The 24,699-nt window shown below is 35.8% G+C and overlaps 1 protein-coding gene across 7 annotated transcripts in view; it reads left to right on the top strand.

Annotated features, from left to right (window-relative positions):
- The window catches only part of ptprk (protein tyrosine phosphatase receptor type K), a 252,383-nt gene that overhangs the window by 113,683 nt on the left and 114,001 nt on the right, over positions 1–24,699 (top strand). For all 7 annotated transcript variants that reach the window (XM_066699287.1, XM_066699337.1, XM_066699321.1 and 4 more), the window contains exons 6-7: positions 2,846–3,020; positions 11,145–11,438. In XM_066699287.1, coding sequence (XP_066555384.1) covers positions 2,846–3,020; positions 11,145–11,438 — 469 coding nt within the window. The remainder of the gene's footprint in view (positions 1–2,845; positions 3,021–11,144; positions 11,439–24,699) is intronic.

Here is a 24,699-nt window from a genome sequence, read left to right as displayed (position 1 = left end):
GCATTATGCTGTAATCAAGTTCAGTTTCTGACTAGGAGAAATACAGAATTTGTATCTTGTGTATACTTACAGGGATAAGAATCTGTTCCGGTTAGATTTTCTACTTCAAGAATGCCAAGGAGAATTTTCCTAAAGTTAACCATTGAACTACAAATATCACAATTTTCAAACCTGTTTAGTATTCTGTATTCGTTTTCCTAAGTAGATCCTATTAATTGTAACCACATTTAGTTGGATTTGAGAAATGTTACTTTTGCTGTTAATAAATAAGCTGGTATTCATTTATTTCTACATCAATGTACATAACTGAATTAATACACTGATTCCAAACCATTAAACTCTGTGGAATGACCACAACCTGCTACATTGCATTGCTTTACCTTTTTATTATCGCAAACCTGTTCTTGGGGAAACTGTCATTTATAGGTAAACATTCTTTTTATGCTTCTGCTCCATGATCTGAGTGGCAGGGCAGGAGAAGCAGAGAGGTCAGAAATAGCTGCTACTTGTCAGTTTTGTTCTTGGGTCAGTGAGGTGCTGTGTTTTTTTTGTTTCCTTTTACAGTCAGCTGGTGTCTTGATTTAGCTGATCGGGTTGAAAGGAAACGCACTGGGGTGTTGAGCTCTACCACACCATCCAATGGGGACAGAGTCTGACCTGCTGCGTAATTAATGTAATGGTGGATTGTACCAGCAAATTAAATCTGTGCCTTTTTCACCTGAGGTTTTAAGGAATATCTTGGGTCTTGGGGTGAAGGGTATTTAGCTGTAAATTAAATGAGTGGCACTTAAATTGATTTGAAGTTATGATGGTTTTTATCAGAGGGTTGAATCTTATCCACCACTTGGCTCTCTAATGCTTCTCTTAATGATATCTGTGTCACCGAGGTCATGCTGTCTTTGTGGTTGAGGGGTAGTTATTGTCAAGCCCTCCATAAGCACTGCAGATATAATGATAGGCAGACTGCAAGAGGGAACTTCACATGGATGGCTGAGTGAGAAAGTAGATCAGGCTATATGACCTTTCCCGTGACAATAGGCCAGAAGGTGAAAATGTAAAAGAGAAACTACTGCCGCTGAATGGTTGTCTCAAAGTTTCTCACACAACACATGTTGAGAAGATGTGGCATATACAATTGTGCTAAATTGTCTGGTTACATTTTTTTTAATTTAGTTTCACATAGTTCTCATGTGCTATTTCCTTTTAGCTAGACACCAATGATTGATTACTTTTTTTTTTTTTGCATTAATAGAAAGAAAAAAGTGTATATTTACTAGTATTATTCAGACTGTTTAACTGAACATAGAATTTTTCAGTTAATCGGTATTGAAGTACTGCTATTCTGTTCAGTAAGTACAATTTTTCCACTTTGTTTTCTGCACCATATTTCTCAACTAAACATCTGCTTGGTATTTGTATATAAAAGCAAACAGATGTACTGAAAATGAGACGTCTGAAAATAAAGATGGCTTTGTAATATACTAATTATCATGACTCAAACATTTATTTCTATGAGTCTGTATAGATGTATTTTAACTTTTTTTTATATTATCTGATTCAATTTATATAAACTATATCAGCAGGGCTATAAGAAATCAAAACATTGATATTTTTCTTGTATATTATAACTTATTAAATATCTACACTAATGTCACATAAAAGACTCCACCAAGACACTGACAAGATCAAGATCTTCAAAGGAGTATGTCAGGGATTGACAATCTCTCCAAAACTCTTCATGGCAACTCTTGAAGTGTTCAAGACTTTGGATTGGGAAGAAAAAAGTAATCAAGATATATTGAGCTTATTTGAACGACTCTTGATTTGCTGATAACATTGTTGTCTTGGCAAAAACCCCTGTAAACCCACAACTTCAAATTCAAGAACTCTTGGATGCAATTAAGAAATCTGGACTCAAAATGAACTTTAGTAAAACTAAAAGTCATGTTTAGCTTGGTTACATCTATGGAAATTGAAGTAGATAAACTAATACTTGAAGAAATCATACATTGTCAGCCTAGGACAACAAGGCAGAGCACATGGAGATATTCTGGAAAAAATAGAAACAAAAACTGAAAATGGGATGGAGTACATTTTGAAGAAACGGCACGTTGTTGAAAGCAAATCTACTTATTTGCCTGAAGAGAAAAGTATTTGATCAATGTATTCTACCAGTGATCACTTATGGCTCTGAAACTTGGCCACTGAATGCAAATATTTTACAGATACTTTGGACTACATAAACAAGCGTGGAATTATGGAATAACAAGATGAGAGAAATAAATGTATGGATCTGAGAACAAACCAAAATATGGCATCGTGGAAAAAGTGAATGTTAAATGGCAATGGGCCGGACACATTGCAAAAAGGACAGATCAAAGATTGTCAGAGGAAGCTATTGAGTGGATCCCAAGAGAAAAGACCTAGAAGACCACATAAAAGACAGGAAAATTAAATATTAAACTTTGCAGGTGTGACATGGAAAAGAGAAGATATAGATTGAAACAATTGGAAACCTCTTGGGGGTGGCCTTCATCCAGCACTGGATCAATATAGGCTGATGGTGTGTGTTTGGGGTTATATGTATATATGTGTGTGTGTGTGTATTTATTCTGTATATTCTCTCTGAATATATGATGTATGCTTATTGTGTTTTTTGTGCTTATTGTATTACAGCACAAATGTTTTTAATTGTTTCTTGTGTAAACCATAAGTCGCCTTGGATATGTATTTTGTGTGCTAAGCAATACATTATACGTATACTGTGTGTGAAGTTATATACAGCTCAAATGTTAAAATGTTGATTAATTTCATGACTGTTTTATATCTTTGTTTTTCTCTATAGAGACGTAATGGAGAAGACATTCCAGTGGCACAAACAAAGAACATCAACCACAGGAGGTTTGCTGCTTCATTTCGACTGAAGGAAGTGACCAATCTCGACCAAGATCTTTATCGCTGCGTGACTCAGTCTGAAAGAGGCTCTGGAGTGTCGAACTTTGCTCAGCTTATTGTTCGAGGTAATGCATCACAATGTCTATTGGGGGGTTATTGAACGACTGTCTGTCTTGGGTGAACAACTTTCTGAATCGGATGGTTATCTGCTCACTGACACGGAGGTATTCTTTACTGCAGGTTAAGTTTAGGAACAGGAGGGACAGTTACAAACATTAATGCACTTTATTATAAGAGCCCCCTACTCCCTGGCCTTTATTGTAATGATGACCTTGTAAAGTTGTCCTATATGTTATGCTTGTGAAATTAGTTTGTAGTATTTGAAAGATTATCACTCTGTTCAGGGATACCAACAATGTGAGAAATGTTTTCAGAAAATTTGCAATTCCCTTCCAAATTTCTTCCATGCTTATCTACATAGAGACATAAACACAAACATGCACTTTGAACATATACACAGCCTGAAACATTCAAGCTTGTGTGGAAAAACTGATACAACAAGAAACAAAAAATATTTATATCTTCTAGGCGATGTGCGTCCATTATGCACCCCACAGGTCAAATGCGGCCTGTCTGACACTGTGGTGTACCCCACCTGAGAATTTTAGCTTTTTTGTTTACCTAATTATCTGGCACAAATGAACTAGTAGGCCAGTAGGGCCTAACCACCTGCCAGCTGCTACCATTGTGTAACTGACTACCGCTCTGTGTCATGTTTGCAGGCTATACTTCACTATACTTCAGCTTTATTATCAATAAAAAATAATGCGACACACATGGATTTCTGATCATTTGCCCCACTATTGAAAAACTCTGATGCCCCTGTTCTGGGTGGTCTGTGATTTCCCCCTCCCCCCACCACCACCACCCAAAGCACTCTGACTTTATTTAGATCAAAATATTCTAAATAGAAATTAAGATTCTAAGTAGAGATCAAAGTATTACCAAACATTATTCAAACATAAGCTGAACCACAGAAAGTGTGTGTTTATGTTTGAAGTAATACAGACAAATGTAATGTATGATATAATATGCAAACAAATATTACCAAAGGGAGAACATTACAGAACATTCTATGTTGTGATATGTAAAGTATGTTTGTGTAAAGTGGTACACAAATTAAGGCAATAGAGAGATGGAAGCTCTTTGGTGCACAGACGGTTTTAATGGACACTTCTGAGTCTGAGATTTTCTCACAATATATTGCTCTCAAGTCAGATGTTAAATAAATAGGGACATTGTTTTGGCTTTCTACATTTTCATCAGAGCAGAAGAATATAACAGTTTCTTGTTTATCTGAATGACTGTAAAACAAATCTTATTGTTAGCATGGGCCAAAGGCCCTGCAGGCAGAAGAACCCTGGTGTTAAAACTAAGTTGAATATTAACTGCAGTGACAGGTCCTATATCTCACTGGCACTTTAAATCTGACATCCTGCTATAAGGATACAAAAGATGGTAATTTTAAAGGAAATTTTGGGGCCATTGATATGGATTGCTGTTAATAAGAGCTGGCATAGTGTTGCCCATTGTCACAGATGACCCAAGGGTAACAGTTTATTAGTGGCTCTTCTGCCAAACTGGAAGTGACAGAGGATGCTTAGGGCCATTTTGGTCCTGTTTGTAACAAATGAAAATTTCAGTGGCAAATTCTTTCACCAAAGGAGTATTGATCTGTGTGTCCTTAGTGCTAGAGGAAAAAACATGATGAAACACAATTTACTTTGTCATGAGGTTAGTATTGCTTCCAGATCTTTTTGAGTAATGATGTTGCCCCTTGCTTGCACAAGCTAAACTTTATTGACAGGACTGCTTATTAGAAAAGATCCCAAGACAAACATGGTCTTCAGAAGTGAACATTAGTTTTATAAATTGAGTTTTAACTTCTGTGCAGGGATATTGGAAGCTGCTCTCTTTAAAACAGCCTCATGGGACCTGTTATTGATGAATTACTATTAACATTTTTTAAATGTATTTATTGCTTGTAATTGTTAACATAAAATTCAGTTCTCAGCATGCTTACATATATACATATATTTATATATAAATATATACAGTAGATGCATATTTATACAGCTTCTAAATTTAGATTTTTTTTATTTGGAAGGTATGGCTGCAAATACTGTATAATTCATTTTTAATACAACACATTTTACTTAAAATCCCTGCGAAGACAGGGAAATAGATATTTATGCTGCTGCTGCTGCTAATAAATATTTTGTTAATATTTAAAATTATAATGTTTATAATGATAATAGAATATTGATAGTCTTATTTTTTTTTCAGTTACAGCAATGTATTTATCTTACCAATCTATTACTTTTAAAAATTGTTTAATAAAGGTTTATGGAATTTGTATTTAAGTATTGTTAAATTATTTGTATATGTAATTATTGTTCATCCATGGGCTTATGCTCGGGTAACTGTGGAATGAGTGTAGATCCATATAGGTTTTTTCGTAGGTTTTTATTTCTTTGCATGAGGATAATGTTTGTCTTTGTTGCAGAAAAAAGTAGCTGACTGATCGGTTGTAGATTCGACTGTCAAGCACTGAGGAGATTTGAAAATATTTGCTTAAAATGTAGATTAATAATTCCTACCTGCCAGCCTTTTCTCTGGTGAAAAAAGCATGCCACTTGACATGTGTGCTCAAAGAGAGATTGTTAAACTATGTTGATGAGTCTCGATTGGCTGAAGCCTCGTAATGATGAAAAAGGAGAAACTTAGAATTCAGCATTGATGTCAGAAAATGCAGTGTCAAGAAAGCTGTATATTAAAAATAAATTGAATAGGAAGCTGGATTCAAATGTGGCACTAGTGGGATTTTGATCATTTTGATTTATTAGAGGTTTTTAAGGGTTTCAGATGAAAGGAACTTAAAATGTGCTATGGTTTTGGGCATACAGTGCAATGCACATTTCTCAAGACTAAATGAATGTGTCACCTTCTTGACATGGGCCTCATTAATGAGGAGTAAACAATGAATTTCCTTATGAACTAAAGTAAGAGAAATAGAGGTTGGGTGGATCACTCTTTATATTCCTCTAATGCCACAAGTCAGACTTAGATTGCGGCTTAAGGTTTGTTGTTTTAAGACCAGTTGTGTCAGTGTCATTTTTATCCTCAAAGGTTGTTGTTAACTCGAAAAAGATACACCAGACTAGAAAAGTCCTGAATAAATTGTTTCCATATTGCACGGCTTTGAAAAATTCAAAAATCAAATGTTTGTCAGTGAGTGCTCGGAAGATACTGACGACTGGATCTGCAATAGATGAAAATCAATTACTATTCGAATCCCTGTGATTCTAATAGTTCACAGGTTCATTGCACTACAGGTTCACAGTTGACACATATCAAATGGTCACTCTTTATATTCCTCCAATTCCTCTAATACACTTTATATTTCTCTCATGCCACAAGTCAGACTTAGATTGTGTTGTTTCAAGACCAGTTGTGTCAGTGTCATTTTTATCCTCAAAGGTTGTCATTAACTTCAAAAAGCTACACCAGACTACAAAATTATTGAATAAATTAAGTTGCTGTATTGCACCACTTTTTTTTTTTTGTTGTTTATCAAATCGGTGTCTTGCTGAGTGTTCAGAAGATTCTGTCGACTGGATCAGCAATAAAAGAAAATCAATTACTATTAGAATGGCTCCTTAGGTTAAAGGCACTACAGGTTCACAGTCGGTTTTGCAGGAGCACAATGATACTTAGCGGCAAATCGGGAATGATGCAAAAGATGGATGAGACAGAGTTCAAGGAGCAGTAATGTGAGGGTCTAGCACTATCATTCCAAGCTGTCTCGGCAACATGATGGATGGGCTTGTAGGAAGAAGCAATAATACTAGATGATGAAAGATTCATCTTGTGCTTTCTTGCCATTGCACACTATCTACCTGCACAAGCTCCAATGGCATTATCATTTCTATTTTGTTATTAAGAAACAAATTTCTGTGCTCATAGCAGGCAATGCAACAGCGTAGGACTGCGGTGCATTGAAACTAGCTGCTTCAAAGCAAATTCATATAGATGTCACTGCATGCTTTATTTAATTACCTGGTATTTATGCTGCTGAAAAGAAAATGAAGGATCTCTTAATATTGTAAGCAATTTTTTACATACCACAATCACATTTCTTTGTATTCCTGATATAATGAAACTTGATGAATGATCCAGTCCATTGGGTATAAGTGAAAATGAAATGGATAATTGGTTTCTGTGTCTAATTGCTGTTGCTGAAATGTTTTTGTCTATTATAATTGAATTTATTTATTAAAAAAGAAACAGCTTTGTAATAAACCCATGACCTTTAATCATCTTATTTGATGAATGCGTTGGACCATTTTCTATGCCTGGTGACATTTTATTTTTACTTTTTTTGCATAAATGTGTTTGTAAACCATTTTAAACATGATAGATTCATCTACATACAGGTTGTGGTGAAAATTGTTATACTTCTGTTTATAAGCAGTCATTTATCTATTGGAAAACAGGGATTCATTTATGAAACCATCTAAGCTTTCGAATATAAGAGACTGCATTCAAGTGAATTTGAAATTTAAGGATGCATTTATTTAAGTTCCACACCCTAATATTTGAATTCCAGTATCACAAGTTGTAATTTAATTTATTTTGCAACTGCATTGTACAAGCAGAAATTCAGACGAATGACTTGTTAATGGTTCTAAACAAACAAAAACAATTATTCTCTAGCAATTTTCCTGATTTACTACCAACTGTATGGAACAGTTTTTCTGACCACCAAGTATATTTAGGGATCAGTTTCATGTAACGGAATGCTTGAGTAATCGATAAACCTATAGCTAACACTTTTTGTTTTGCTCTTTGTAGTATGGGATTGATTTGATATAAATTGATTTTAATGGCACAAGAATAATGAGGCCTCATCCCAGATTGGTATTTGAAAAGGTATAGTGTATAGTGTAATGTTATAAAACATTTTCTAGATCCCTTTTGTTTTCTCTTAAATGTTATATGTATGAATTCTATATGGATTTAATGCCTTTACAGTGTTATCACTGCATTATATTAAAAGCGGAATATACCACTGGTGTGCTTGTATTCAGAGTTGTTTGTGACCATGTTATATAGTTGCATGATTTTTATGTTTTTTTTTCTCCTGAATCCTGCAGCTTGAAGTGTAACATTACTATATACAAATTGAGATGATTTTTTAAGTTATTGTTGTTATCATTAATACTTTATAACTATTATAATTTTTCCAGTACTTCAAACATTATGCTATCTGAAGGGACTAAATGTTCTATAGTATTTCAATGCATTTGATGCGTGTTAAACATTATTAACATTAAAACAAACACAAATATTATATATATTTTTTCCTATTACCCCACAGGTATTTTAGTCCAACATGTCAGAAATTCTGCTCGTAAGAATTCAGTTCCTAATGTAAAACTAAGTCTTACTATGTAAGACATTTTTTCCTGTAACACCCCTATCAATTTGATATCTATAGCCCCTAGGGATTCTGTTTTGGCAAATGTATAAACAGTGGTATTGAAGTGTAAGCTATGCATGTTAACCTTTGGTCTGCTTTCTCCTTAGCATATAAACTATACAGAACCTAGAGTTCCTGCTTCCCAAACTGTTTGAGGAAACATTCACTGTTAAATGGGATTTCCTAAAGTGCAATTCCTAAAATGTTGCTATAGTGTATAAGATGTATAGCACTTTTCCAGTTAGATTCTATCATATATACAACTTAAATAACATTTTTAACTCCCCAAGTCATGGAGTACGCTTTGTTATTTTTTAGGTCAAACATATGCTTCATCTTTGGTCAGCTGTTGATTTAATTCAGTTTTGTTAATTGTTATTTTGTTAACATGCAAAGCATAAACCTGAATGAAGTGTGAAAGATCTGAGCAGTGGATGTAGATTGCAGCTATTGTGTGAGGCCATCTTGGTCTACCGCTGACAGTTGGACAGCTCTGAGATGCCTCTCGAGGCGGCTGTTCAGTGGAATGGTACAGATCTAGCTGAGTACATTTAAAACCCAGAAAAAGACCAGAGCAGCTTTAGAGCCTTAATAATGGCTAATGCAATGCACTACACATTGGGGAGAGTGAATGTGTATGTGCTTTTTACAAGAATAATTTGTTTTGTGAGTACTTTTGTGAGTTTGTAGATAGTTATTTAAAACATGTTTTTAAAAAGAATTATCAAGGTTTTCAATAATGTTATACTAATAGTATTTTAGCACCATGTTTTCCATGAAATGCTAATAAGAATGAGACTGATTTGGTTTATAAAATTAGGAGACAAGAACATTAATTGAAAACTAATGGGACAGCAGTGTGGAAGTTTATCCAGTGTACAGGGATTACATGCATGAGCAGATCTGAATAGCACTTCTGGGATTCTCGGTTTCAACACATTTCTCATCCTGATAGAGTATTGTGTTAGGAATGGTATTAATAATACTGTGAAAAAATTACTTGCTCATTTACTTACTGATTAAAATTCATGCATAATTGCATTTTCCTGGCACTTAAGTGCCAAACAACAAATAGGTGTGTCATTTTTGTAATTACAAATAATACCCTAATGACACACACGCACATGCGCGCGCGCGCACACACACACACATCCATGACGGTTTTCTTTCAGTTGGTAAATTGTTGCATGTAGAGTAAACTCTCGTTAAACTTTTGAAAAAATATCCCCAAAATTTTAGTTCAAAAGCTATGTAGACCTTTGTGATTAAAATAGAATTTTAATATAACTATAAACTCTTTATGTACAGTAGGTTAACATCCATTTATATTGCTGGGCTCATACTGCATACACTTTAAGTAATTTATCCTTGCACTTACACTGTTAAGATGGTTGGATAATTTAAATTGTGTAGGTATGAGTTTATTACCTTTTTGTTCTTAAATCAGAGGCAGTGTGTCTGCCAGGTTGAGGCTGGTGTGCAGTGAATATCACCACTGTTGCTTAATTAACTGCAACAAATGAGTCGGCAATGAGCCATCTGGAATGGAATATATTGCCTTTGCTGAACACAGCATTTATCTGTAGATTCATTTGATTTGAACAGCTTACTGTTTAAGACCATTTCCTAATCATGGACTTTTAAAATTTATGTGCAATGAGGTGTTTCTGTTGTGCAGTGGTGTAAACAAATTGCTTTTTAGAAATAAAACTAGAGGTTAAAAAACACCAGTGAACTAACTTGCATGAAAAGCTGAGTTTTCTGAAATGCAATATTAAAACCATAGTTTTAGGAGAGCACTCTAAATAGAGTTTTCTACAATTGTGTTTAGGCAACACTAGGTCATTGTTTAGTTCCAAAAAGTCTTGCTGCTGCTCCTTTGTAAATAAATATTCTCTCAAGATAACTGAACAAACCATGTACACTCCCATTTGTGAATGGACCTGTAGAGTTTTCATATATAATAATTTTTCAGCCCAAATCTAAGTGTATAAATACAAAATCACATTTCAGTTTAGGTGTGTTTTGAAGTGTTTTATGTTTGTGTATAAATATTTGATGCTTTGTTTCATGTTCAGTACTTTTATATTTTGTGTACTTTCACCTTTATTAAAATGAAAAATAATGTATTAAAATGTGTGTATGTATGTGTGTGTGTATATATATATATATATATATATATATATATATATTTTTTTTTTTTTTGCAAGAAGTTTGGAAACATTTTAGGAATCAACAATGGGACATTTTCAGAATTGCCAAAAATTCAAACTCTGAAACCATGAATTATTTTAACAGGTAGCAAGTGTAAATGAGCTGTTACAGATCTTGTATGGTCTGATTTTCTGGCTGCCAATAAATGGATGCCAGCAGTATTATGATATCGTTACAACCTGTTTACTTGTGCGCTAATTATTTTAGTAGACTTTGTCTGTGTTCCAAAGATATTGTATTATTGAACATGTCATCTCAAAAAAGTAATATTTCACCCATCAAGGAACAGAAGTTATTCCTCTTTATACCGCCCAGTTTATAAAGCCACTTTCTCATATCACCAGCTTCCCCTCTTAAGTAGTTTGGAACAATGTCTAGTTCTCCATCAACTCCATTACAATGCCGAACACACTTATTGTGAATGGCCAACTAAAACTTTAACCTTGTAAATTAGTCATACAATAAATATTATGCTTTTCAATTTTCCTTGTAGAACCTCCTCGTCCTATCGCACCTCCGCAGTTGCTGGGAGTGGGACCCACATATCTTCTTATCCAGCTGAATGCGAACTCAATATTTGGAGACGGTCCTATTATACTGAAAGAAGTGGAGTACCGAATGACATCTGGGACTTGGACCGAGACCCATGCTGTAAATGCTCCAACCTACAAGCTGTGGCATTTGGATCCAGACACAGAGTATGAGATAAGAGTCCTTCTCACCAGGCCTGGAGAAGGTGGCACTGGACAGCCAGGCCCCCCGCTGATCACAAGGACCAAATGTGCTGGTAAGTGAAGTTTTAAATTGGCTTTTATTTTAAATGTATGCCTTGATGCAGTTTTTGCATAAAAATGATATAACTGATTTAGGACCATTCATAGAACATAATCAATGTCCCTGTAGACTTTTACATGGAGTACTTGCAGTTCTTCCTTTCTAAAGTGTAACCATTTTAAAGTTTTGTCGTGATTAACCTTGGCTTTTAAATGATTAATGCACAGCTGTGTTTTATCAGAATGTTGGTATGGTATACGTTGAGAAAAAGAAAACCCTTAGCTGTTTTTGTATCTGTATAAGCAAAATAAAACTATATATGGATATATTTTCCATTACTTTTCTAAAATATGTGGTACTGTGAATGCTAAGGAATTCAGGAACAGGCATCAAAGCAATTCTGTTCAGAAAATAATTTTGGAAATGGAAAGTAGTTAAGTGTGATGCTGAATGTAGGCAGTGTTTCATGATTATTTAGATTACCTTTTTATTTGTCGAGATATTATCTATCTATTGTCTAGCCACTTACCAGTGAAAAGGACCAGTGTCACTGCACTGATTTTCCAATGGATTGCTCAGATTGTCAGTTAGTGTTTTAATTGAAATTCATTATTCCTAAAGAACATATACCAGGGTGCATCTTGTTGGTTCTTAGTTAGAAACATTACAATTCTGCAGTGCATCATTTATTTGTGATCATTTGATTAAATATATTCCTGTTCAAGTGGAGTGATGTGCCATCTTTCCAGTATGGGTGGGAGGTTTTATATCTATGCATTTATTTATTTAATTTTAAATAAGTCAGAGCTCTGTCTAGTGTTTATTCAAATGTTATGTTTTTATTTAGTTGTTGAACACTTTGCCTATGGATATTAAGTTTATTTGCACTACATTCTTTCTGTTTATTATGTTTTCTATTACAAAATAGCACTTCTGCAATTTCTATTATTTTATAGTAAATAGCTTTATTAGAAATATAAATTGTGAATTAAAATGATACAATAAGGTAGATTCAGAGCACTTCTTGCCACCCAGACTGATCTGAAATGAGTTTGAAGAGGAACTAAAATGGGGTTGTTCCAATTAGATAAAAATATACCACTGGAGCATATTCAAATTCAGTTATTTTATTCTTGTTTACAAACTGAAAAACACAACTGATCTGTAAATAATCTATGCATTCAAGCCGTGACAGGAAACAAACATCTGTACAACAGTTTCTATATTCTGCAGTACAACATGTGGGGGGGAAATCCTGCCCTTGTCCTTGATGTGCTGTTACTCCTAACTTGGTTATCAGCAGTTCACATTCCTTTCTTGCAACGTATTATCTGCAAATTACCTTCCAATGCAACTGGCAATTCAGAGGTTAATAATTATTCATGAGTAATGATTATAATATTGATGAGATGGGAAGGCTTAGTTTATAATGTAAATTAAATCACTGCTATAGGTATTAGAAATTACCATTCAGACACTGATTATAATATGTTAAGGCCCCTTGGGGGTATGTCTCAGAGGGGGTATAAAAGCTTTGTTCTATCTTAAAACTTTTGGGGAACAGTGTCATGCCAGCCTAAAATCCTTTGAGTTCTGTGTTGCACTGTTCCTCCTGTGCACGTAATAAATTCTGACTAGAACTCCCCACTCCAAAACATTTTTCCCACCACAAACAACAGTTTCCTGAAAACTGTAATTTTTTCAGTTGTTAAAAATATCTCTTCAGAGGTAATTAAACATAATATGTTTAGATACAACGTCTTACAGCTGTCATTCAGACAGCTCTGACAAGAGATTATAACAAAATCAACATGACAAATAATAGGCTAATAATAATAATTGATATATTTCCATTTAATATGTATCTTTTGAGAATGATCAGACCTGATCATACATAGCTTAGGGGTTTAACAAGTCTATGTAAAGATGTGCTTGCCAACCCTTCTGGCAAGTAATGGCTAACCAACCCCAGTGATGTTAAAATGAAACAAATGGCCCTCAGTTCTTGGCCGACTGGATTGCCAATGACCAAGGCAGCGGTCATTGCAGTGTGAAATCAGAGCTTGCAAACAATCATTTACAAACAGGATGCCCTAGACCTCTGACCCTGGCTCTGTACAACTGTAGAACTCTCTGGTGAAAAAAAACTTCTAGCATTAGAATAATTACTTTGTCAAAGTAAATTGGGACATTATAGGACTTAGTGAAATTATAAAAAAGGAAAATAACTAATTGAACTGAAGAATGGACATGGTCGCACCAGTTGAGTTACACACAAGAGATGAAAGAATAACATCGAATTGGACAGCACTTCTAAAAGAGCAGCAATAATTATTATCCAGCTAACATCAAGATATCCACTTCCGATTGTGATGCACCTACATCAAGCCACTCTGATGAGGCAATAGAATATTAACTACATGAAAAAGGAATAGCACACTTTAAAATCTTCATGGGATACTTCAATGTAATATATAATCAGTGTCATGTGGGCAACTGTCCTACATTTAATCAGTGCAAGGAAAAAGTTAGGAAATCAGACTAGTTCTTGGCCCTTGGTATTCTCCTGCTGTCTATTTGTCTCTGAGTATATGCTTAACCACCTGTAGAAACGTTATGAGGCAATTTTAAATGTTAAGAGAAACACTGTATTGAAGTTAAACTGTCCTGGACAATACAACACATTTTCTTATCAAAAGGTAAATTATCTTGCACAAGCATTGTTTAACCTTTCCAACGAGCTTCCCATTATTTTTATTCTAATTGTATAATTGTGTAGTGGATATGCTTTATGCTTTATATTTTGCGTGTTTTTTAAGACTTTGCATGCATTTGTACATTATTTTTACAAATGCCATGGCATTTTTGTAAAATAACATTGATTATTTTTCTTTCTGTTCCAGATTTTAATAAACATTAAATTGAAAGGGTTCCACCATCAAAATGTTTTCTATGTGATATTTTTTATAATGTATTGATAGGGTGCTTTGGGTCTTACTCTTCTATAAAGTGTATTTGCAAAAGTTCATAAATGTCTCTTCTGCTGGTTTTCCTATTAGGATAACTGAATTTTGTCCTCAATCACTTAATACATTAATGCCATCTCCCACCTGTTCTGTAACTTTTGCATCAGACCAGTTGTACTTATTCCAAATTATATCCATGGCTACTCATCTCTTAGTTATATTTATATCATTAATGAAGATTTCTGCTGTTGGAGATTTAAAAATACATCCTTTTCATTAAAAATTGTTAGTTGTTAGTATATAGGGCAACAATGTGGTGTAGCGGTTAGGACTCTGCAATGAAGTAGAGGGTTGTTTGTTCAGTACCAGGCTGTTGTACCCTTGAGCACAGTACTGTACCTAGATTGCTCCAGTAAAGACCCAGCTGTATAATTATTTTATTATTATTTATTTCTTGGCAGACACCCTTATCCAGGGAGACTTACAAAATATAAGCGCAATAATACAGTTCAGTACAAAGCATAAAATATTACAAATTCAAATTTACATAATACAGTGCAATTCAAAGCATATTACATTTTACAAATTCCAATTTACACAAGTGTATACAATATATAAGGTCTTACATCCAGGATAGTAAAAGCTGAGTGCAGACAAAATGTTAGGTCACAGTCATGGGCCACGGGAAAGGGAGCAAAGGGGAAATCAAAATAATACAAGTACTAGTAATGCAAGAAGTATGATAAAATGTTGTAAAGGACTAATATTAAAAGTACTGTCTGAAAAGATGTGTTTTGAGTAAGCGCCGGAAGTTTGACTTCAGTGGGAAGGTCGTTCCACCACTTAGGGGCCAGGGATGAGAAGGAGCGGCTCTGGAGGAGAGGAGGCAGAGCAGTCTTATGGCACTGGAAAACCGCAGTGGGGGATGTATGGGGAAACGAGGGACTGAAGGTAGCTTCTACAGTGTGGTCGAGACAGTGGTAGGTGATGGTCAATATCTTGAACTGAATGTGTGCCGGTATCGGGAGCCAGTGGAGGGAGCGCAGCAGTGGAGTAGCGTGTGTGAATCATGGCAGAGAGACACCAGACGAGCCGCAGAGTTCTGGATGAGCTGGAGCGGCGGGTAGTAGTTGCAGGCAGGCCGGCCAGGAGGGAGTTGCAGTAGTCCAGGCGGGAGAAGACCAGTGACTGGATGAGCTGCTGAGTCGAGTAGTTGGTGAGGAAGGGATGGATTCGGCGTATGTTGCTCAGGAAGAATCTGCAGGTGCGTGTCAGTGTGGTGATGTGATGGGTGTAGGAGAGCGCAGGATCGAGGGTGACCCCTAGGTTCTTAGCAGAAGAAGGAGATAGTGTTGTAGTTTCCAAGGGGATTGAGATGGAGAGATCAGCAGAAGGTGAGGAACAGGGAGAAAAAAAAGAGGAGATCCGATTTGGAGAGGTTGAGCTTGAGGTGGTGCAAGTGCATCCAGGCGGAGATAGCAGACAAACGGGAAGAGATGTGAAAGGGGATAAGAGGGTCATATGGGTAATCATATGCTAAAATGTGATGTTGTAACAATTGCAAGTTGCCCTGGATAAGGGCATTTGCTGAGAAATATAATATTTACATTTACCAGAATGTTATTAATGTCTTTTTGCATGAAATATATTGTTTACGGGACATTTTACCACTGCAGAAAAAAAAAAAATCTGATTATTCAAACTCGTACTATATCACCAAACGGAGAATTTGATTGATTTTAAGACCAGTACAGCCAAGTAACCCAAATGTGACTAACTGAAACACAACAGAGACAGACTGAGAGAGAGTGGGCTGTAAGCGCATCTGGAAAGCAGAGAAAGTCACATCAGCCTGCGGAGCTTTTACAGATGATGAAGGAGGCTGAAAGTGAATATGAGAGTAGTTTGAGGAATATGATTAATAGTGATGATGAAATGTTTGTCATTCAGTGATGATTCTAAGGATGAATATGTAGAGCCAAAGGGTAGAATGAAAGAGACTATGGTTTTATCAAACCTTTACAAGGCATCCTGTGTAACGGCAAAAGATGCAAAGAACATCTTTCCGTGACACATTGCACATTTGATATGCCGTATAGATTGGTTTTTCTACATTGAAAGTATGTATGTGTAAGCTTATGTGTGTGCATACATATTAGTTATGCATTGTAGACCGCTAATGTTCGCATGAGGATCTTGTGGTCCACAAGGGTGATTGAAGGCTGCATAGTGGTGGCCCACTCATTACCACATTTCACATCTCTGCTGTAGAGTATACAAAACCACATTAACAGGAAACGGCACAACCACTTCTTGAAATTGACCTGACAGTCAAATCTTGTGATCTTGTAATCTTGTATAACAACAAAAGGAATGATGGATAGTAATGGTCAAAGTAATATGGTGAAAATTAGCCATCTTTTTCATTGGCGAAGTAAATCACATTGCCAAAGTTATCTTTATTAGATATGCAGAGCTTGTGTTGAATCTCATGCAGGAAGTGATGGTACACGGCAGCTGGGTTCCCTGTAAGCAGCCTCCTGCTGACACCTGTTCCGTGTTCAGCTGGGTGCATTAAGAAAACAGGAGTAATCAAAACAAAGTGCTGTTGTCATTCCCAAAGGGAGAGTTTCCCACTCCGTCCACAAAGATAACCAGCAATCCAGTGTAAAGTCAAATAGAGCTGAGCATTTATTTATTTTTTTGTGTGCCTTGCATCAGTCCAATTCAGTATTATTATTATTTTTTTTACAGTAAACATCACAAAGCAGTATTTTAGTGACTTCAAAAAATTACATACAAAAAATGAACAAGGGAGGGCAAATGTAGCTTTTAGCTGTTAGATGTGCTGTGTAGAGAATTGAGAATATCGAGCAGATCAGTTGCCAGATCTCCTTGGTTACTTGCAGAAACGTAGTTGGGCCTGACAGAATGTGCAGTGAGCCGAGGATATTTTTTTTATATATATAACTTATAGGGACAAACTGAATAGATTCCTTCATTATAAATATTTTGCATTGGCTGACATTTGCCGAATCCAGTATAAAAGAACTATGACTTTGTGAATAAACGCATTTGTTGAAACTAAATGTATTGGTCATTTGGCTTCCTTATGAAAAAATGTATATTTAGAATTCCATTTATAGAAGGAAAAGTTTTAAAAGAAATATGTTTTGAGCAATGATTATAATATGTTTCTTGTTTACACGATATATAATGTGCCATATTTAAATCTGTCAGTGAAAGGATTTCAGTTTTTAAAAGCAAAAGTAATTGTATGGAAGGAAATTCAGTATTGAGCATATAGGGAGTTAGATTCAATTCCACCTTCAAGTTGTTGCACAAATAGTATTTCCTACATGATTGGTACAAACTTAAAAAGTGATAAATAAACATGCAGAATTTGAGTTGCTTGTATGATTGATGTAAACCATATAACTATAATGCATTTGTCATCTGTGATAAAACTGATTTAGATTTAATGTGCGTTTAAACATCTTGTTTCTTTGAATCATGAATGTCTGAATCTTTAAATGCTAAGAGGCCATTAACTCTATTTTGGAATGAATAGAGGAGGGGGGAATTGTGTTCAGTTCTTCACATTGTTAAACCTTACCTGAAAAACAAGTAATGTACAAATGGGAAATGCTTAATTGGAGGTTAAGTCACTCCTAATATTGAGTACTAATGTTTTGTGTGGAGTGTCCAGAATAGCTACAGTACCACATTTAACATATCACTGTCCTTCAGTAGTTTATCAGGCACATGCAAATACACTGTTTGAGGTTAGCTTGTATTGTGTGGTAATGCTGTAATCTTGTTGCACTTTTCAGCGGTTTATTTGAGTCAGCCTAGCTCAACAAATAAACAGTTCTCTTCTACTATCTTTGCCAGCATGCATTGTAGAGGTGTTTGAAGACCGCATTAAAATGTTCTCCAAGGACATCAATCTGCATATTTCAACTGCATGTCATACAGAGTGCCTGAAGGCTGAGAATTCAGAAATTATAAAATGTAATATTGGCAGGAGTACGGCTCACCGTTACATTGCTGATTACATAGAAACAAGCATATAAAAGTGTGTGCCAGCTGCAGATTGCTTCTGCATTTTATATAACTGTTTTCAGTTAGCTAGGTGCCCCACAAATTGATAGGCACATTCTAATGACCTGTATAAGCTGTATGAAGGTCAGTAGTTCATCCTGTCCAGAACCTGAATTAATGCATTTATTCAAGGATGGCCTCTTGCACTGCTTATGAGTGGAGTATGATGAAGATGAAGTGTGTGATCCCATTAATTGCTACAAGGAGTCTTCAAGAGCTAAGAGAGCATGTTTTTAAGTTGTCTGACAAATATTGTGGCTCAAATGAAACCCACTTGTCTTGAAACCTTGTAGTCTTCACCCTGGTAAAAACAAATGGCCATCTGCATTGACTTTCTCAGCCTATATCAATTCTGGTTATTGATTTTAATTGAGCCCAGAGCTAAGAATGCTATTAAGGAGTTTGCTTATCCTAGTAGTGATTATTTGAGTTTTGCTTTCAGCTACTGATGGTTTGTATCTCTTCAAAGCTCTTTTTCAAATTGATGTTTCGGAAAGCAATTTAAATATGCATTGATGAATGTTTTTTCATGAGTGCATCTCAATTGTTTTTGTTCTTACGGATAGAAATAATGGTTTTGGAATTAGGTTCTGTAAAGTCTTATATAAGGGTTTGTGAGAATCTCATATTGCAGTGGATTCATTGCTCACCGTGACAATGTTAGGGATTAATAGATTTGTTATAGTATATGTTTGCAAATTTTTTTTTGTCAGTCACTTCATTCAAAAGTTAAGAATTAAACAGTGGAGGGTATTCTTTCTCTTTAGTCTTCCTTGAGATTTGAGATTATAAATCTTCACTCAGCTTTCTTTAATCTGTTTGCAAGGAAACAATAGGTTCTGAGAATGTAAATTAAGGATAATAAAATTATCACTGTAAAGGATTTTTCATATTTGTAACAACTTGTAATGCAAGATTAAGTTGATGTTGATTTCAAGGATTTCCATGATGTGTCTTTGACATTACACTTTCATACCAGAAGTCCAACTGTTTTCATCATGTTGAATATGTATAATGTGCATGCTTGTGTGTGTATATACACACAGATATCTATACATATTTACACACATGTATACATACGTGTGTAAATTTGAATGTCATATAGTGACACATTGTGCATGTTATTTACACTAAATACTAGTTATTTCACAAAATTTCACCACAGCATGCAAAAGCCCCTTAATTTTCAATATTGAAATGTTAAATTTCAGTTGTTGTTTGTTGCAAAATAAAAAGCAATAGGTTTGAACTAAACAAGTTTGACTGGTTGTTAATGTGAATGACTTTCAAGCAGTGAATGTCGGAAAACAGTAGATTACTTTCTTTACCTCGGGCGTTTTTAAACCATCTCCTGTGGTAGGGCTGACATTATTCTTTTCCTGAACATGGGAAGCAAAGTAATTGGAGTCTGGTAATTTCACTGTCTGGTTGATGAAGATAAATCATAATGAGCTGTATGGGAACACTTTGACAGTCCACACAGGAATGTTCAAACATGAACTTTTATTTGTGCATTATTTTAACTCTCCTATATTTTATGATTGACATGAGAAAAATATATAATTTATCATGGTAGAATTGAACAAATCATATAAATTTTAAGTTAAATATGTGCTGCATCTTGCATTTTTATTTTATTATTGCAGTATGTATATCTGTCTATCTATAATAGTTATTGTCCCCAAGATTTGTCCACATTTTTCAGTCTGCAGTCTGTCTTTTCCAGGTTATTCCAGCAATGTTGTTGATCTTTGTAGTTTTTGTGTTAAATGGCATCATTTTGGAGTCATGGTTGGGCACTGGTGGAATGTATTACATCAAAAACTGTGCATATTTCTTGTTTCTCTGCTTTCCAGATTTACTCCAACCCAATGAGTGGCCACTTCTCTATAATCATGGGTGACTACTTTATAAGTGTACCTTTCATTATGGAAATACCACTTTTACAGTTGGAAAATATAGTAACTCACAGTTAATGTGTAATTGGTGCAACATTGCCTTTTACAGTTTTCTTACAGCAATACATTTTTGCATATGGACTGTTCAGATATTTAATAATTTTTGAATTAATTTTGAAAATGGGGGTGTTACCTTAAGAGAGAATTCTTGAAGAGTGTTCACATGACACCCAGCACAGCCCAAAGTTATTGTTTTCAATGAGAATGGCATTTTGAAACCAAAGTGAACAGTAGGTGGCAACAATAAAACGACTACAACAAATATACTTAAAAACCCCAAATACAGCTGAAGAATGCATGAGCATCCCTATAATCCTACATTGTCCAATTAACTTGATGGGAAAATGCATAATACATTTCCAAATAATCAGACAGCTGTCTTCCTTTATCCATGGACTGCAGTTAATGATGAGAGAAAAGAAAATGCTAGGTCTATATATAAACCATAGCCCACACAATGAAGAAAATCAATCTTACAAGGACCTTTCGCATATATAAAATTAATTAAAACAACTGTCAAAAAGGATGTGCATGGACACAGACAATGAGATGAAGAGAAATGGGAGGGTCAGTTTTAATGTTAGTTTCAGTGTTCAGTTTGGTGACACATAAGTTTCACAAAATTCCTATTGAGTATCGTTACATTGCCAAAGACTGCTTGCTTACTTGCAGCACTTGTAGAGACCCTGTATTCCTGTTCAATCTCTCCTGAATTAGTTTATTCACTCTTATAGCCTCCAGTGTGAAATTACCTTTTTATCATTAAAAGTCCTGCATACCTTTCAAAGTCAGTATAGATATATTACTTTGTCTTTTGTCTTTGTCCAAAATCGATTTACTTGTAGACATTTCTTACACATCCCTGCACTATATCCCTATTGATAATTAAGTTCAATACAAATGTTTTACATTAAGCCACACATTATGAAACCCTGTGACCAATTGCTGATAATTCAAAGCTATCTATGTACAAACCATGTACAAATATAATAACTACCCACAAATGTAATAAACCCCTGCCGACAAATGTAATAACCATAAATAGGATAACCCCCTGCCCACAAATATAATTACCATAAATGCACTAAACTCCTGCCCACAAATGTAGTAACCACAAGGTATCAATACATGTTAATGAATCAGTGCTTTATCTCTGAAATAATATTAAATACAACTTATTACTAACAAAGAATACATGGTGAATGTAAGCTATATTCACCATTTTGTTAATCAGCATTCTAATGCAAATTTAGAAAATAATTATTAATTGAGAAAAGTAAATTAACACAATGTGATGATTGTTAATAATTACTCAGTAGGTGGATTCATGTGGAGGCTATATTGGCCTCTTTTGGACTGAAATACAGCTTAAAATATTAGTCATGCAAAACACAGGGTCCTAGTCATAAGCAATGGAAGTATCACCAAATATTGTGAAATGCTATTTGTTGAGTAAATCCATTTATAATATGGACAATAATAATAATAATAATAATATGGACATGTGTGTGCTAAGGAATGTATTGGCATTAACATGGGTACAACATTTGTAGCAGACATTATATATGAGGGCAGGTGGTTATTACATTTGTTGCAGAGATAATATTTGTGAGCAGTGGGGTTTTTGGGTAATATTACATTTGTGGTTTGAACATCTATACTTTAGTAATATGTAAATTCTATAATGTATATGTACAGTGAGGGGAAAAAAGTATTTGATCCCCTGCTGATTTTGTACGTTTGCCCACTTACAAAGAAATGATCAGTCTATAATTGTAATGGTAGGTGTATTTTAACAGTGAGAGACAGAATAACAACAAAAAAATCCAGAAAAACGCATTTCAAAAAAGTTATACATTGATTTGCATGTTAATGAGGGAAATAAGTATTTGACCCCTTCGACTTAGTACTTGGTGGCAAAACACTTGTTGGCAATCACAGAGGTCAGACGTTTCTTGTAGTTGGCCACCAGGTTTGCACACATCTCAGGAGGGATTTTGTCCCACTCCTCTTTGCAGATCCTCTCCAAGTCATTAAGGTTTCAAGGCTGACGTTTGGCAACTCGAACCTTCAGCTCCCTCCACAGATTTTCTATGGGATTAAGGTCTGGAGACTGGCTAGGCCACTCCAGGACCTTAATGTGCTGCTTCTTGAGCCACTCCTTTGTTGCCTTGGCTGTGTGTTTTGGGTCATTGTCCTGCTGGAATACCCATCCACGACCCATTTTCAATGCCCTGGCTGAGGGAAGGAGGTTCTCACCCAAGATTTGACGGTACATGGCCCCGTCCATCGTCCCTTTGATGCGGTGCAGTTGTCCTGTCCCCTTAGCAGAAAAACACCCCCAAAGCATAATGTTTCCACCTCCATGTTTGACGGTGGGGTCATTCCTCCTCCTCCAAACATGGCGAGTTGAGTTGATGCCAATGAGCTCGATTTTGGTCTCATCTGACCACAACACTTTCACCCAGTTCTCCTCTGAATCATTCAGATGTTCACTGGCAAACTTCAGACGGGCCTGTACATGTGCTTTCTTGAGCAGGGGGACCTTGCGGGCGCTGCAGGATTTCAGTCCTTCACGGCGTAGTGTTACCAATTGTTTTCTTGGTGACTATGGTCCCAGCTGCCTTGAGATCATTAACAAGATCCTCCCGTGTAGTTCTGGGCTGATTCCTCACCGTTCTCATGATCATTGAAACTCCACGAGGTGAGATCTTGCATGAAGCCCCAGACTGAGGGAGACTGACAGTTATTTTGTGTTTCTTCCATTTGCGAATAATCGCACCAACTGTTGTCACCTTCTCACCAAGCTGCTTGGCGATGGTCTTGTAGCCCATTCCAGCCTTGTGTAGGTCTACAATCTTGTCCCTGACATCCTTGGACAGCTCTTTGGTCTTGGCCATGGTGGAGAGTTTGGAATCTGATTGATTGATTGCTTCTGTGGACAGGTGTCTTTTATACAGGTAACAAACTGAGATTAGGAGCACTCCCTTTAAGAGAGCGCTCCTAATCTCAGCTCGTTACCTGTATAAAAGACACCTGGGAGCCAGAAATCTTGCTGATTGATAGGGGATCAAATTCTTATTTCCCTCATTAACATGCAAATCAATTTATAACTTTTTTGAAATGCGTTTTTCTGGATTTTTTTGTTGTTATTCTGTCTCTCTAAAATACACCTACCATTAAAATTATAGACTGATCATTTCTTTGTCAGTGGGCAAATGTACAAAATTAGCAGGGTATCAAATACTTTTTTCCCTCACTGTATGTATGCAGGGCTGGAAATTAAGCTCGCCCGCACGCCTCTGGCGAGTAGTTTACTTTTCGGGCAAGTCTAATTTCAGGATTACTAGTCCGTCATGCAAGATGTATTTAATGGAGTCTATTGTGTGGAATGCGATGTGACAGAAAATGATGATCAGCCCCTGATAATCAGTCCACCTTAGAAAAGAAGCGGGGTTCTCTAGCCATGGCAATCATTTTAGTGTAGACCTAAATACCAGTACGTTACTTGCTGAGCAAAGTGAGAACAATCCTGAAAATGCATAGTTTTAACACTAGTTTCCCACTATCCCCACCAAAGAAACCCAAAAGCATTGTCACAGCTGTGTATGGAAAAAAAGAGAGAGATGTTTCCAGGAGCAGTGGAGAAAGGTGAGGGAGGACTGGCTTCAGTTTAAATGGGAGAGCGGTATGTGAGAACACCTCAATTTTTCCAGTTTTTATTGAAATGTAAGCAGTTCAAGTTCAGTGAATAACCTGAAATGGTACAATGGTAAGCAGTAAACTGCCAGAGGCCCGTACCTTTGACCAGAATGAAGCAGAGCGGACAGTTTATTCCCAGAATGTATTTACATGACTACTATAAACAAAATAGGCAAATTAAACATTTATTGATTTCAATCAAATTACTACAGCGATAGATCACCAGAATGAACTTTTTCAAACTCGTAAAGCATTAAAAATACCGATTAAACAAGCACAATTGAGAGAGGTTGCATTTGTGTAGCACATATGTCCACAGTTCTGCACAGATCTGCAGAATCCCACCGATCCTATTTGCAGGGGCGGATTGTAATTCAGTACTTGTACGAACCAAACACACACACGCATGAAAACTTTGATTCTGAAATTATGTTGTTTAACCCCAGCAAAACATAACAAAACAATCTGTCCAGTAGAAAGTATTTACAAAATGTCATTTGGTTTGGGCAGGGTGCTGAAGGAGTAACAGTCTTCAGTAATGCTT

Source organism: Amia ocellicauda, chromosome 1 (genome assembly GCF_036373705.1).
Source record: "Amia ocellicauda isolate fAmiCal2 chromosome 1, fAmiCal2.hap1, whole genome shotgun sequence".
NCBI classification, from domain to species: Eukaryota; Metazoa; Chordata; class Actinopteri; order Amiiformes; family Amiidae; genus Amia; species Amia ocellicauda.
The sequence above is the reverse complement of the archived record's forward strand: the minus strand, read 5'-3'. Positions and strand labels throughout refer to the sequence as shown.